Source organism: Dermochelys coriacea, chromosome 2 (genome assembly GCF_009764565.3).
Source record: "Dermochelys coriacea isolate rDerCor1 chromosome 2, rDerCor1.pri.v4, whole genome shotgun sequence".
NCBI classification, from domain to species: Eukaryota; Metazoa; Chordata; order Testudines; family Dermochelyidae; genus Dermochelys; species Dermochelys coriacea.
In genome coordinates this window covers 148,550,427-148,567,345 of record NC_050069.1, presented here as the reverse complement: position 1 = coordinate 148,567,345, position 16,919 = coordinate 148,550,427, and the positions used below count along the sequence as shown (strand labels likewise).

Genomic DNA, 16,919 nt, shown 5'->3' with positions numbered 1-16,919 from the left:
AGCTTGGACAGCGACATGGAGCAACCCACCGCCTCTCAGCTCTTCTAATCGATCCAGGTTTGTTGTAGAAAGAGGACTTTTATACAAAGATACTCTTTCTGGTGGACTCCGGGAAGACTGGCATCCTCAGAGACAGTTGGTAGTTCTAACTAAGTACCGGGCCAAGCTCTTGAGCTTAGCCCACGATCATCCTAGTGGCCATACTGGGGTGAACAGGACCAAAGACCAGTTGGGGAGGTCATTCCACTGGGAAGGAATGGACAAGGATGTTTCTACCAATGTCCAGTCTTGTGCGGTATGCCAAAAAGTGGGAAACCCCCAAAACCAGGTCAAAGCTCCTCTCCAGCCACTCCCCATCATTGAAGTTCCATTTCAGCGAGTAGCTGTGGATATTCTGGGTCCTTTTCCGAAAAAGACACCCAGAGGAAAGCAGAACATACTGCCGGAATGGCCGGAAGCAGTAGCTCTAAGCAACAGCAGGGCTAAAAGTGTGTGCCAGGCACTAGCAGACATTTTTGCCAGGGTAGGTTGGGCTTCCGACATCCTCACAGATGCAGGAACTAATTTCCTGGCAGGAATATGGAAAGCCTTTGGGAAGCTCAATGGGTAAATCACTTGGTTGCCATTCCTTACCACCATCAAACAAATGGCATGGAGGAGAAGTTTAATGGAACTTTGGGGGCCATGATACGTAAATGAGCACTCCAATGATTGGGACCTAGTGTTGCAGCAGTTGCTCTTTGCCTACAGAGCTGTACCACATCCTAGTTTAGGGTTTTCAGCATTTGAACTTGTTTATGGCCATGAGGTTAAGGGGCCATCACCGCTGGTGAAGCAGCAATAGGAGGAATTTACACCTTCTCCAGGAACTAACATTCTGGACTTTGTAACCAACCTACAAAACACCCTCCGAACCTCTCTAGCCCTTGAGAAAGAATACATACAGGATGCTCAAAAAGAGCAAAAAGCCTGGTATGATAAACATGCCAGAGAGCATTCCTTCAAAGTAGGGGACCAGGTCATGGTCTTAAAGGTGCTCCAGGCCCATAAAATGGAAGCGTCATGGGAAGGGCCATTCACGGTCCAGGAGCGCCTGGGAGCTGTTAATTACCTCATAGCATTCCCCACCTCCAACCGAAAGCCTAAGGTGTACCATATTAATTCTCTAAAGCCCTTTTATTCCAGAGAATTAAAGGTTTGTTAGTTCTCCTCCCAGGGAGGAGATGCCACTGAGTGGCCTGACAGTGTTAACAACGAAGGGAAAAGTGCTGGTGGTGTGGAAGAGGTAAACCTCTCCATGACCCTCGGGCGTATGCAGCGACAGCAGATCCAGGAGCTGTGCACTAGCTACGTGCCGACGTTCTCAACCACCTCAGGACTGACTGAATGGGCATACCACTCCATTGACACAGGTAATGCTCACGCAATTAAAGTCCAACCTTACCGGGTGTCTCCTCAAGCTAAAACTGCTATAGAACGGGAGATCCAGGATATGTTACAGATGGGTGTAATTCGCCCCTCTGGCAGTGCTTGGGCATCTCCAGTGGTTCTAGTTCCCAAACCAGATGGGGAGATACGTTTTTGCGTGGACTACCGTAAGTTAAATGCTGTAACTCACACCGACAACTATCCAATGCCACGCACAGATGAACTGTTAGAGTAACTGGGATGGGCCCAGTTCATCTCTACCTTGGACTTAACCAAGGAGTACTGGCAGGTACCGCTAGATGAATCTGCCAAGGAAAGGTCAGCCTTCACTACCCATGTCGGGCTGTATGAATTTATTGTACTCCCTTTTGGGCTGTGGAATGCACCTGCCACCTTCCAAAGACTTGTAGATGGTCTTCTAGCGGGATTAGGAGAATATGCAGTCGCCTACCTTGACAATGCGGCCATATTTTTGGATTCCTGGGCAGAACGCCTGGAACGTCTACAAAAAAGTCTTTGAGCGCATAAGGGAACCAGGACTAACTGTTAAGGCTAAGAAGTGTCAAATAGGCCTAAACAGAGTGACTTACCTTGGACACCAGGTGGGTCAAGGAACTATCAACCCCCTACAGGCCAAAGTGGATGTTATCCAAACGTGGCCTGTCCCAAAGTCAAAGAAACAGGTTCAATCCTTCTTAGGCTTGACCGGTTATTACAGACAATTTGTACCGAAATACAGCCAAATTGCCACCCCACTGACAGACCTAACCAAAAAGAAACAGCCAAATCCCGTTCAGTGGACCGAAGAGTGTCAGAAGGCCTTTAACCAGCTTAAAGCAACACTCATGTCTGACCCTGTACTAAGGGCTCCAGACTTTGACAAACTGTTCCTAGTAACCACAGATGCATCCGAGCGTGATGTGGGAGCAGTTTTAATGCAGGAAGGAGTGGATCAAGAATTCCACCCTGTAGTTTTTCTCAACAAGAAGCTGTCTGAGAGGGAAAGCAACTGGTCAGTCAGTGAAAAAGAATGTTATGCCATTGTCTACGCTCTGGAAAAGCTATGCCCATATGTTTGGGGACGGCATTTCCACCTGCAAACCGACCATGCTGCGCTACAGTGACTTCATACTGCCACGGGAAATAACAAAAAATTTATTCAGTGGAGTTTAACTCTCCAAGATTTTGATTTCAACATCCAACACTTCTCAGGAGCTTCTAACAAAGTGGCTGATGCACTCTCCCATCAAAGTTTCCCAGAATCAACTGGTTAAAATGGTCCTTGAGATGTGGAAAATATTGTTAGTCTTTATATACTTGGTAGTATATTTAGAGGTGCATGTGTCTTATTAACTCTGTTTTTTCCTAGAGCTCCAGGAAGAAATCCCAGCCAGTGTTTCACCCTATCTGTGATTTGGGGGGTGTGTCATAAATACAAAGGGAAGAGTAAACACCTTTAAAATCCCTCCTGGCCAGAGGAAAAACTTTCACCTGTAAAGGGTTAAGAAACTAGGATAACCTTGCTGGCACCTGACCAAAATGACCAACGAGGAGGCAAGATACTTTCAAAAAGCTGGGGGGAGGGAGAAACAAAGCCTGTCTCTCTGTCTTTGTGATGTTTTTGCCGGGGAAGAACAGGAATGGAGTCTTATAACTTAGTAAGTAGTCTAGCTAGATGTGCCTTAGATTATGATTTCTTTAAATGGCTGAGAAAATAAGCTGTGCTGAATGGAATGGATATTCCTGTTTTTGTGTCTTTTTGTAACTTAAGGTTTTGCCTAGAGGGATTCTCTGTGTTTTGAATCTAATTACCCTGTAAGGTATTTACCATCCTGATTTTACAGAGGTGATTCTTTTACCTTTTCTTTAATTAAAATTCTTCTTTTAAGAACCTGATTGCTTTTTCATCGTTCTTAAGATCCAAGGGTTTGGGTCTGTGGTCACCTATGCAAGTTGGTGAGGATTTTTATCAAACCTTCCTCAGGAAAGGGGAGGTACCGTTTGGGAGGATTTTGGTGGGAAAGACATTTCCAAATGGATTCTTTCCAAATTATATCCCTGTTAGACGTTTGGTGGTGGCAGCGATAAGTCCAAGGGCAAAAAGTAAAATAGTTTGTACCTTGGGGAAGTTTGTACCTGTACTCAGCTGGTAAAAGTAAGCTTAGGAGGTTTTCATGCAGGTCCCCACATCCGTACCCTAGCGTTCAGAGTGGGGAAGGAACCTTGACAACTGCTTTAAAAGCTCTCCTTCCAGTTCCCTCAAAAAGGCCCCCAGGTGAAAGGAGCTGAGCTAAGGGTGAAGCTAGAAAAAGGGGACTATGGGGAAGTGGCCCAGGGAATCAAAGCAGCTCCAGGGATGAAGGGGAAGCCGCCAACAGTTGCTACCATTAGGGTCCCTGGGCTGGAACCTGGAGTAGAGAGTGGGCCCAGGTTCCCCCCTGTGCTCTACAGAGACTCCCTTGAGAAGGGAAGCAGGCCTTGGTCCAGGCAGGAGGCCACCCTGCGCCTACTAAGCTCAAAGGAACATCAGAGAGTGTGGGGTATTTCCCCTCCCCATCTCCCATACTGGCCTATGATGAAAGTAGCTCGGTAGGCTGTGACCCTTGAGAAAAGGAGGTAACATTGAGAGCCTTAGCGAGCTCTTGATGCCACTGAATCCACCCAAAAGTGCGGGACCCACCAATACAGACTCGGAGCTTTGTCACCACAGTTATACTGGGACAAAATCTGTGTGTGTGTGAACCAGGCCTAACTATGTGTATGAACAGTTCCTAGCACAGTAGGGACTGGTGAGCTGATCTTGATAGGGTCCTCCAGAAAGAACTTCTGCAGAGGGGCCAAAATTATCTTACTCACTAAACATCTGTGAGAGCTGACAACGTTACAACATTATAATTCCATCACACACACACACAGAGGGCAAGGAGAATTCAAAAGCCAGATGACAAACAAAAAATGATTAAATCTTTTTATAAAAAGAATCTTATGACTTTGAGGAGGGCTGACTCATGATTTTTGGACTTCTCAGGTTGGCAATATTGCCTTCTCTATTTTTGTTTTTAATCATAATTTAAAAGTGAAACTAAAAGTAAATTGCCAAAAAAACCAAATTAATGATTAAAGTTCTGTTCTGAAATGTGACTTTTTTTTTTTAAAAAAAAGAAGTCATTATAATGTTCCACATTCATTGTCCCTCAATGAATTCTATATCAAGTTTGCTCAGTTCATGTGTTTGAGGAATGAGTAAATCCTATTCCACAATAACATGAGCAGTAAAACCTGTTTTTACAGATATGTATGTTCTCTGGTTTTGATGTTTTTTTTCCTAAAGAGTTGTCTATCTTGCAAATGTACCAAATGGAGTCTGAATGTCAAGCTGTGTTTTCTGATTACTGCATCATCACCAGAAAGTGTTAGTTTCCCAGAGGAATTTGTGTGTGTAGTTAAGGTGCAATTAGGGTGTGTAAATCTGAATGCCTTGAGGTAACTTTTAAGTGATAAGAATTTAGGCTATGTCTCCATTGTGCCTCAGTGCAGACTACAGGTGTGAATTGCAGAGTGCACCAAAGTTTTGCTCTGTAACTGTCCACATGAACATTGCTTGTGTGAACGAAAAGGTACGTAGTTAAAGTTCTTCTTCGAGTGATTGCTCATATGTATGCCACAATAGGTGTGCATGCTCACCACGTGCACCGGTGCTGGAAGTTTTTCCCCTAGCAGTATCCGTAGAGGGGAGCACCCTCCTGCGGTGCCTGCCTGGTGGAGTATAAGGGGGGCTGCGCTCCCCCCACCCTCAGTTCCTTCTTGCCCCCAGTGAAGGTGTGTCAGAACTGCTCAGCTCCAGCTTTGCTGCAGCTAGTCCCCAGAACTCATCGTTTGTTCAGTAATACCTATAGTTAGTTAGCTAATTCAGTTAGTTTTAGTTAGTCATTGAGCCCAGGCTGGGGCATGCTTTAAGTTGTGCGGCTATTGTAGGTGCTCTATGCCAAGGAGCAATCCGCACACAGATTGTCTGCGCTTCTTGGGAGAAACCCATATCAGCAAAAGGTTCAAGATCTGCCAGTCTTTCAAGCCCTGGACTAAAAAAGAAAGGGACATTAGGCTCCGGCCTATCCTGATGGAGTCAGCGCTGGCCCTGACCCCAGCATGCCACTCCAAACTGGTACCTGGCAGCGTCGTTACGCAAGACCCTCCAGTACCATTGTGCAGTTGACACTGCTCCCCATCCATGGGGCATGCCAAGAGGACCTGGAAGACTCCCTCTTCACGACGGCACCGAGGGAAGTCTGGGGCAGAGGCTAGGCCCAAGTTGGGTAGTCCTCGATCCCCATTGGGCCCTAGGCCTCCGACTCATGTTGAGTGGATAGCCCGGCCCCTTCGGAGCAGGTCTCTCCGGTTGTCCGGATGCCATCTATGACCAAAGCCCTCCAGGCAGCCAGGGACGTCACATCCATGCCAGTGCTCAGAGCTCTGCCGATGTGGGCCCCTCACTCCAGAGGCAAGCCGCCGTTGGGATCACCGCAGTCGCCACTGGCCAGGTACCGGTGTCGGTCGAGGGAACATTCCCGACACCGCTCACCGCCCAGTGACCATTCAAAGCTCAGTCCATGTGGTTCGCCCTCGACGCCAGCCAGGTTGTCTGGATGCATGCCATCCGACTGGGACTCCCAGCACCGCTCATCTTCGCGAAGTGAATATTGACAGGACCATGGTGGACGTCACCAACGGTCCTCATCTCACAAGAGATACCGCTGTCGGTCACGGCATGATCGTTGACGCCGTTCCCGCTTGGACTCCCATTCCAAGTCTCCGCCAAGGCACCGGAGCCCCAGGCATCGATCACCAGCGTCTCGCCAACGTGGGTCTGCCCGTCGAGGCCATTCGCGGAGCATCTACTACCATCAGTGCTGCTCCTGCGCATTGAGATTGTGGTCCCATGATCGACATAGGTCCCAGCACTGCCAATACTCCCAGTCCAGAGGCAGCAGCGGATCATACACAGCCCAGACTCCCCTCGCAGCCGCCCATCTACAGGCCAAGCTAGCCAGCCCGAACAGCCGGCCCCACCGGTGCCGCACCAAGTGCAGTGACACCAAACATCGTGGTCAGCCCAGTGGTACCAGTGAGCACCGTGGCCTCCAGCGCAGGCCCCGATGGGGGCTCGCTCGGTGGGGGGGGCCTCGGAAGCACCGTCAGCATCCATCTTTAGACCGCCAGTAGAACCTGTGTCCTCAGTACCGTACCCGGAGTCCGACCAGGTGGTGGATCCAACGGTGCTGGACAACACCCAAAGCACTGCACAGGCTTCGCCCCGTCCGGATGAGCTGATTGCAGCCCTGCCCCCCTCTATACCGCAGGAGAACTACCGGGCTCACCAAGATCTCCTAAAAAGTTTGGCAGCAAGCCTCCACCCCCAGGCTGAGGAGATGGAAGGGCCCTCAGACTCTCTGTTCAATGTACTGTCCCCTTCAGCACCAGGCAGGGTGGCCTTGCCGCTCCATGAAGGGGTGGCAAGAATTTCAACTGCCCTGTGGCAAACACGAGCCTCGTTGGCTCCCATCTCTAAAAAGGTGGAGTGCAAGTACTTGGTACCCACGAAGCAACACGAGTATCTGTATACCCACCCGGCGCCCAACTCCTTGATGGTCGAGTTTGTCAACCAAAGGGAGCGGCAGGGACAACCAGCCCCGACTCCCAAGAACAAAGACTCTTGTAGGCTGGATACTTTCGGGAGAAAAGTTTATTCATCGTCAAGCTTCCAGCTACTAGTAGCAAACCATCAGGCTGTCCTGGGTCACTCCGAGTTTAACCTCTGGGAATCCCTCTCCAACTTTGAGGACTCCCTCCAGGAGCACAGTAAGAAGGAGTTTGAGGTGCTCGTGGACGAAGGGATGGCAGCTGCAAGGGCATCCCTGCAGGCCGCTTCGGATGCAGCAGACATAGCTGCATGGTCCATGGCCTCGGTGCTGTCCATGAGACAAGCGTCATGGCTTCTGCTCTCTGGGCTCTCCAGCGAAGCGCAGCCGTCAGTGCAAGATTTCCCCTTCAACAGGAAAGCTTTGTTTGCTGAGGAAACAGACACAAGGCTGCATGGCATGAAAGACTCCCGCACAAACCTCTAGACCTTGGACCTCTATGTCCCTCCTCCAGTAAAACCCAAGTCAAGCCTCAGCAGGCTCCAGCCGAGGCCGTCCACAAAAAGCAGTGGGACTATAGAAAGAGCCCGGAACAGCAATCACGGTCTGCCCCCCAGCCTGGGTCTTCTAAGGGCAAGCAAGTGGGCAAAAGGTGCTTTTGACGGGAGGCTCGGGGGTACCCTGCCAATTCTCAGCAGGGACCTACCCCCAATAAAGCTCCTTTTCTCCAATCAGTTGTGTGCTTTCCTCCCTGAATGGTTGCAGCTCACCTCGGACCGATGGGTCCTCAACACCATCTCCTGAGGTTACACCCTTCAGTTTACCTCCTCCCCGCCCAACCACCCTCCATCCCCGTCCCTTCCGGGGGACCCCTCTCACGAAGCCCTGCTCAAACAGGAGGTGGGGCGTCTCCTGGACCTAGGAGCTATAGAGGTGGTGCCCAAGAAGTTCCTGGGCAGGGGGTATTACTCCCGATATTTCATCATCCCAAAGGCCAAACAGGGGCTCAGGCCCATCATGGATCTGTGAAGCCTGAACCACTACATGGTAAAACTCAAGTTCTGCATGGTTTCCCTGGCCTCCATCATCCCCTCCATGGATCCCAGGAACTGGTACGCTGCCCTCGATCTACAGGACGCGTACTTCCACATCCACACATTCGAGGGGCACAGACACTTCCTCCGTTTCGTGGTGGGACAGAGTCACTACCAATTCACAGTCCTACCGTTTGGTCTGTCCACTGCCCTTAGGGCTTTTACAAAGTGTACAGCGGTGGTAGCGGCCTACCACAGATACCAGGGGGTCCAAATATTCCCATATCTGGACGACTGGCTAGTCAAAGGCACCTCCTGGTTGCAGGTGAGGGATCATGTGGCGCTCCTCCTGTCCGCATGTACTGCCCTGGGCCCGTTGATAAACAATACCAAATCCATGTTAGTCCAGGTCCAATGCATAGAGTTTATTGGGGTGCTACTGGATGCAACATCGGCCAGGGCCTCGCTTCCACCAGACAGGTTTGAGACCCTGAAAGGGCTCATCGACTTGGTCACAAGGTTCCCGGTGACAACAGCCAGGATTTGCCTGCAACTGCTGGGTCACATGTCTGCGTGCACATATGTGATCCATCATGCCAGACTCAGAATGAGGCCCCTCCAGCTCTGGCTGGCCTTGCAGTTCTCCCAGGCCACAGACAGAATGGACAAAATCCTCACCGTGCCAAACTCTGTGATCACCTCCCTGCGGTGGTGGTCCATCCCAAACAACATGCTCCAAGGGATCCCGTTCAGGGACAGGGCCCTGTCATCGGAGCTGGTGTCCGACGCATCGGACCTGGGTTGGGGGGCCCATGTGGGGAACTTTCAGACCCAAGGCCTGTGGTCTCTACAAGACCTACCCCTTAATATAAACGTCAAGGAACTCAGGACAGTGCAACTGCTGTGTATGACCTTCTGCTCGCACTTGGAGGGTAAGGTTGTCAGGGTTGTCATGGACAACATGGCTTCTATGTTTTCTATCAAGAAGCAAGGTGGGGCCTGATCCTCTGCCCTCTACCATGAAGCTCTCAGTCTGTGGGATTTCTGTATATCCCACAACATCTACCTAAAAGCCTTCCACCTGCCAGGTGCTCGGCATGTGAGGGCGGATCACTTGAGCAGGGATTTTTCCTCTCAGCATGAGTGGTCTCTACACCCAGAATTGGCTCACCAGCTCTTTCAAAGGTGGGGTACTCCTCAGGTAGACCTATTTGCAACCCAGCAGAACCGACGATGCCCCCGTCCACAGGGAGGGGGTGCTATCTCCGATGCCTTTCCCCTGTCCTGGTCAGGCCAGCTCTTCTACACCTTTTCCCCCATTCCCTCTGATCAGTATGGCCCTGGAGAAAGTAAAGACAGACAAAGCCAGGGTCCTCCTAGTTACTCCGGTGTGGCCCCGGCAGCACTGGTACAGGACCCTCTGAGGGCTGGCGGTAGCCACTCCACCCGGACCTGCTCTCTCAGGACCAGGGCCGCCTCCTCCATCCCAACCTAGCAATGTTTCACCTCACAGCGTTGCTGCTCAGTGGCTAGGTGGCGAGGAAAGGACATGCTCGGAACATGTTCAGCGCGTCCTCTTCGAAAGTAGACAGCCCTCCACTCGCCACTCCTATGTGGCGAAGTGGTCTCAGTTTTCAAGGTGGGCGGCAGGCCAGGGTGTTTCCCCAACGGCCTCCCTGATCCAGCTTATCCTTGATTACCTCCTCCACCTGAGGGCCCAGAGACTGGCGCCCTCGTCAGTCAAGGTGCACTTGGCAGCCATTTTGGCTTTCATCCCCCAGTGCAAGGGCACACAGTGTTTTCCCATGCTGTGACCAGCCGGTTCTTAAGGGTTTAGACCGTCTCTACCCATATTCCAATCCCCTGGTTCCACAGTGGGACCTAAACCTGGTGCTGGCTCGTCTCACGGGGGCCCCGTTTGAACCACTGGCCACATGTTCCTGGTCTCACCTCTCGTGAAGGTAGCTCACCTTCCTGGTAACTATCACGTTGGCTGGGTGGGTCTCAGAGCCCAAGGCCCTAACCTCCGAACTGCTGTATACAGTTTTTCATAAGGACAAGGTCCAGCTCTGCCCACACCCCGCGTTCCTCCCGAAGGTGGTCTTCGCCTACCACATGGGTCAGGACATTTTTCTGCCAGTCCTCTTCCCCAAGCCTCACACAACTAGTGAGGAACACCGTCTCCACATGCTTGATGTGAGGCGAGCTCTGGCTTTCTACCTCAAGTGGACCAAGCCATTCAGAAAGTCTTTGCAATTGTTTGTCACCTCGGCTGAGCCGATTTCCACTCATCTGTTCCTGTTGTGAGCTGGTGGGGGTTCCCCCGCCACCCATTGTGAGGGCACACTTGACTTGGGTGCAAGCCTCGTTAGCTGCCTTCGTGGCCCACATCCCCATCCAGGACATTTGTAGGGCTGCCATGTGGTCTTCAGTTCACACGTTCACCTCGCACTATAGGATCGTCTCCCAGGCCAGGGATGATGCCGGGTTCGGCAGGGCGGTACTCCGTCCTCAGAACTTGTGAACTCCTACCACCTCCAACAGATATAGCTTGGAATCATCTATTGTGGAATACACATGAGCAATCACTCGAAGAAGAAAAGACAGTTATCTTTTCTGTAAGTGGTATTCTTCGAGATGTGTTACTCATGTCTATTCCACTTCCCACCCTCCTTCCCCTCTCTCGGAGTTGTCTGGCAAGAAGGAAATGATGGTGGGGGGAGCACAGCTCCCTTTCTGCTGTGCCAGGCAGGCGCTGTGGCAGGGCGCTCCCCCCTAAGGGTACTGCTAGGGGAAAAACTTCCAGCACTCGTGCACATGGTGAGCATGCACACCTATTGTGGAATAGATAAGCAACACATCTCAAAGAACACCAGTTACGGAAAAGGTAACTATCTTTTACTGTAGTCTTTCAAACAGTACTATGTTAATGTGAACTAAGTACCTTTTAGTTCATGCCAGAAGTGTCCACACAAGGCAGTTACAGCACAACACTTTGGGGCATTCTGTAATTCATACTCGCGTAATCTGCACTGCAGCACAGCGTAGGTAAGCCTTTAGTTACTAATTCTGTGGAAAATGCACAAGACAGAAAAAAAATTCATATTACTCTCTTTTGCTGCTATGGGCTCGGCAATGATAATAGGACTAAAATTAAAAAATAATTGTTTCTACTTTTAAATAAGCAACTGTGAAGTGGGATATCTATAGGATATAGGATATCTATAGGAAGTACATCTCCCAGCAAGAAGGAGCCATATATATCTATACCTATATCTATCTATCTATCTATCTGACTAATATTGTATTTCATACCCCACAAAAGCAGAGAAATTCAAAATTAGGCTTGTTACTCTGTCTTGAAAGGGACACTCTCAACCTGGGGGATAGAGTAATACCTAATTTTAGGAATAATTTCTCTCTAACACACTAGAAACCTCAAAGTGAGATTAGTTTTCCTGTCAGATATTTAACTAGAGTGTATATTTTAAAAAGACATCCAGATTTGTTTTAAAGTCTTCAAGACATACAGAATCCACCAGATCTGAAGGTAAGTTATTTCAATGGTTAATTACCATCGCTATAAAAAATGTGTGCCTTATTTCTAGTCAGAATTTGTCTATTTTCAACTTCCAGCCATTTTACCTTATACCTTTTAGCTGATAGATTAGAGAGCCCTGTCTCTTCTCCCCATCTTAGACTGCAATCAGGTCACTTCTAAAGCTTCTATTGGTTAAACTAGATAGATGGAACTTCCTAAGTCTCTCACTGTAAGGCAGATTTTCCAGACCTTATATCACTTTTGTAGCTCTTCTAGAACCTTTTCCAATGTATCAACATCTATTCTGGACACCAAAGCTGGACATAGTATTTTAGTAATAGTCTCACTAATGCTATGTACAATGGTAATGCGACCTCCCAACGTATACTTATTCCTCTGGATTCTGTACCCAAGGATCGCGTTTACTATCTCAAGCCTTGTCTGCATGAGAAAAGTGTGCTGATTTCACTTACCAGTTTTTAAACCAATTTGGTTAAACTGATGCAAACGCCTGAGTGAATGCTCTTATTTCAATCTGCATGGTTTATTTCAGCTTAGTTTAAACAAATTTCTTATAGTCTTAAACTAAACAGTAATAATTCTGGTTGAAACTGAAACAAGAATATCCACACGAGTTTAATTAAGCTAATATAAACAAGCTTAAAATCACAGTCTTAGTTTAACTTGTGCAACTTTCTCATGTACACAAATCCTTAGCGACTTAATCTCACTGGGAGCTCATATTCAGTTTGTCATCACTCACTACCAGTAAGTCTTTCAGAATTGCTGCTTTCCAAGATACAGTCCCTCATCTTGTGTGGCCTACATTATTTGTTCCAAGATTAATGCATTTGGGTTTATTAAAATGTATGTTTTTCAACTGACCCCGCCATGCTACGTGATTCAGATAGGGCTGTAGAACTGACTGTCATTATTTACTACTCCATTAATTTTAAAATAGTAAATGGGACAACCTGGGTATGGGCCTGGCGTTCTGACATCAATCCTGAGACAGATAATGGAGCAGCTGATGGGGGATTCTATAAGTAAAGAATTAAAGGAGAGTAATATAGTTAACGCCTGTTCAAGTGGGTTTATGGGAAACAGCCTGTCAAGCTAACTTGATGTATATTTTTCATAAGATTATAAATTTGATAAAGGTAATAGCATTGAGGCAATATACTTAGACTTCTGTAAAATATTTAACTTGGTACTACATGATATTTTGATTAAAAAACTAGAAAGGTGTAAAATTAACATGGCACATATTAAATGGATTAAAATCTGGCTAACTGATAGGTCTCAAAATGTAGCTATGAATAGGGAATCCTCACTGAGCGCGTGTGTTGCTAGTAGGTCCTGCAGAGATCACTCCTTGGCCCTACACTATTTAACACTTTCATCAGTAATCTGGAAGAGAATATAAAATCATCACTGATAAAGTTTCCAGACTATACAAAGACTGGGGGATTGGTAAATAATGAAGAGGACAGGTCACTGATTCAGAGCAATCTGGATTGCTTGGTAAGCTGGGCACAAGCAAGCAATATCGGCTTTAATATGGCTAAATATAAGTGTATAAATCTAGGAACAAAGAACGTAGGACATTTTAAAAGATGGGAGTTCTATCCTGGGAAGCAGTGCTTCTTAAAAAGATTTGGGTGTCATGGTGGATAATCAGCTGAACATGAGTTCCCAGTGTGACGCTATGGCTGAAAGGGCTAATGAAATCCTTGGGGAGGATAAACAGGGGAGTCTCGAAGATGAGTAAAGACATTATTTTACCTCTGTATCTGGCACTAGTGTGACTGCTGCTGGAATAATTTGTCCATTTCTGGTGTTCACAATTCAGGAAAGACGATAAATTGGAGAGAGTTCAGAGTAGAGCCAGGAGAATAATAAAAGTCTATCACCTTAGAGTGATAGACTCAAGGAATTCAATCCATTTAGCTTAACAAAGAGAAGAGGAAGGCCAAGGAGTTATTTGATCACAACCGATAAGTACCTACATGGGGAAGAAATATTTTATAATGGGCCCTTCAGCCTAGCAGGCAAAGGTATAACGAGATCCAGTGGCTTTAAATTGAATGTGTCTAGACGCATTGACTGAAAATAAGGAATACAGTGAGGGTAATTAACCATTAGAATAACTTACCAAGGGTCATGGTGGATTCTACATCACTTTCAATTTTTAAATCAAGATTGGATATTTTTTAAATATGCCTAGTACAAAAGGAATTATTTGCGGGGGAGTTCTATGACATATGTTATACTGGAGGTCAGAATAGATGATCACAGTGGTCCCTTCTGGCCTTGGAATTTATTAATCTAATGTATGTGTCATCTGTAAACTTTGCCATCAATAATGTCATATTTTTTGTCCAGATAGTTGATAAAGATATTTCAATAGCACTGGATCAACGACTGATACTTGCAGGACCCCACTTTAAATTCCCTATTTAATGATGATTTCACATACACAATTACTCTTTTGAGATCTGTTACCAAGTTTTAATCCATTTAAATTTACTGCATTGATTTTATGTAGCGCTAATATTTTAATCAAAATATTGTGTAGTACTACATCAAATGCCAGACAGAAGTCTAAGTATATATATCAACACAGATACTTTAGTTTGATAAATGCTTTTTCCATAAAGTCATGTTGATAGACATTAATTATGTTATCATCCTTTCCATGATTTTCCCTGGGCTCAGTATCAAGACAACTGGCCTATAGTTGCCCATTTGCTATTTTTAAATATTAGCACAAAACCAGTTTTTTCCCCCAGTCTTCTGGAACTTTCCCAATATTCCAAAATTTGTTAAATGTAAACATCAATGGCTCTGAGAGATTTTCAGACAGTTTAAAGAAGGACAGAAAAACACCTTTTCAGTGCAAGTTATCCAGTTAACCTGCAGAGTTAAACATATCTAACCTTAGTAGTTGCTGTTTAACCTCCTACCTACACTTACCATTGGAAAAAATACTACTTCACTCTGTAAGATATAAATTCATCATCCATCTTCTTTCCAAATACAAAACAAATATTTGTGGAACACTTCTACCTTCCTGAATCACTATTGACAGCTTTACCATGTCTGTCTAGTAATAGACATAGGATTTAATTTGTTTCTGCTATATTTTAAACATTTCTTCATTTTGTCCTTACCCCTATTAACAGTAAACTGTTCATTGATACTTTCCCTTCCCTTATCAATTGTCTTTATTTCCAAACTGCTTATTGCATTATATAGTTTTCCTTCTTCTTTCCTAAGGGAGATAAGAACCTAGCTTAGTTCCAGTGGGTTTCAACACCAGGTGTGACTTTCCAGGTAGCAGCATCTCTTCTTCCAAGGAAGCACAGCAGCAGAAACAGCTGTCTAGACCACAGCATTCTTTAGGCACAATTTAATGAGGCAAGCTGCTCATACATACTACTAGGATGGCATTTGTGTGGGTCTCATACTCCAGCTGGGAAAATTTGCATGCCAAACAGCAGCATTAGGGACAAAATAAAAAGCATAAGCAAATAAATTAGTAAAGGGAAAGATTCTAAAATAAAGCTTTTCAAGTTGACAGTGTCTCTTTCACTTTCCCTGGTGTACCTAGTTATTCAATACATGGCCTCACAGGCTGAAATTCTGAGACACAGTTTAGGTGGTTTTCACAAGTGTGTGAAAGGAAAACTTCTAATTTATTTATTCAGTAATGTTTTCCCAAAGTAAAATGAATGAGAACAACATTTCTTGCCAGTATGTTGTAGGTTTTCTGATAACTTTTCAATGTAATAACAGAAACATTTGTTTCCTGAAAATCAACTGTTAACTTTATTCTACCATATCAGCATTTTAGCAAATACTTTGATTGTTAATTTCTCTGAACATTTATTTATTTATTTTTGCAATGTCTTTGTAGGTGAATTGCAGCTATTCAAGAAAATCCCAAAGGCTACTATGCAGCTGCTGAAGACAGTGACGGAGCCAGCTCTTTGTAAAGACTTCAAAGCCATCATGGATTAATTGACCTAATCAGGTTATTTATAACCTTTATAGAATTAATAATAATTGCTAAGTTTTAAGAATTACTGACCAGTTTTTGTTTTGATATTTTACAAATGATGTGCCCACAACAACTTTTTATGTCAGAAATTTTCCCTAGCTGTTTCTTAGCTGGCAGGGATTTAACAAGATAGGCAGAAGAATATGTTACATTTCTTTGATATCTCTCTTACATATTTCCTGTCCACTTCTAATGACTGTATCCAATCACAGACTTTCTGATCATAGTGATTCCCATCTTCATGATGAAGATTACATTTATTTATAAGCTTTACTCATATGGCCACAGCTTTCTCCTCTGCTTTAGTCCATCTTTCTATAGAGCTCCTTTCTATCTTTGCATTTCATATTGCAGTAGTAAAAATTAAACTGTTGGGTAATTACAAAACGTTTTTGTTTTTTCTGGTATCTAATTCTACAGTAATCTGCAATGTTATGTTGTTACTGCTATGATCTTATGGATGGACGTGTGCATTATGATATCTTATCCTAAAATGAACATTACATGTCCAGCTACACAGAGCAAGTGTATTCAATTGGTATGATGTCCCATAAAGAAATATCAGTCTCATACCTAGGAGAGTACAATAAATGTAGGCCAAAAGTTTCAAAATTGAGACCATGACCATGTTTTGGTATTTAAGCTCTTTAGGGCAGGGACCATCTTTTTGTTCTGTGTTTGTACATTGCTTAGTACAATGGGGTCCTGGCTGATGACTGGGTTCTAGACATAATAGTGATACAAATAATAAAGGAGTGGTCTGATTTTTTCTGTGGTGCTGAGCACCTGCTGAAATAATCAGATATATAGACTGAAAAATAAGGTAGTTTTATACTTAAACCCCCACCCCACAAACTGGAGTTGTTGGTTAGATATGATAGGAAATAGAGTATTCCTTTTCTTGCACTGTCTCAGTGAAACTCACCCTTGTGCAGATGGTGAGCACAAGGCTTGTGCTCCACTTAATTCCCATTGAAGTCTCACTTTAGCCCTCAAAATAGGACTGAAGTGGTACATAGGCCTTGTGCTGACTCATTGCAAAGAAGTGAATCTTACCCAATGGTTCTGTTCTGATGGGCAAAGAGGGTGTGTTAAGTAAATTGAGTTAGTTTATCATGACTGAAATGCCCTCTAATGCTCATTAAGATGCATGTCTGAAGCTGTGTTAGTTAGCTGTGTTGTAGCCTAGACCACTGCTTCTGGTAGGCTCATCCACA

At 45.7% G+C, this 16,919-nt stretch overlaps 1 protein-coding gene across 6 annotated transcripts in view; it reads left to right on the top strand.

The window, feature by feature from the left end:
- Positions 1-16,318, top strand: part of TERT (telomerase reverse transcriptase) — a 130,674-nt gene extending 114,356 nt beyond the window's left edge. For 2 of the 6 annotated variants that reach the window (XM_043508498.1, XM_043508499.1), the window contains one exon: positions 15,559-16,317. In XM_043508498.1, coding sequence (XP_043364433.1) covers positions 15,559-15,662 — 104 coding nt within the window. In that variant the 3' untranslated portion in view covers positions 15,663-16,317. Of the gene's footprint in view, positions 1-15,558 lie in introns of all 6 variants that reach the window. The other 4 variants (XM_043508496.1, XM_038391850.2, XM_043508495.1 and 1 more) reach the window with 4 other exon arrangements.
- Positions 16,319-16,919: the final 601 nt, after the last annotated feature.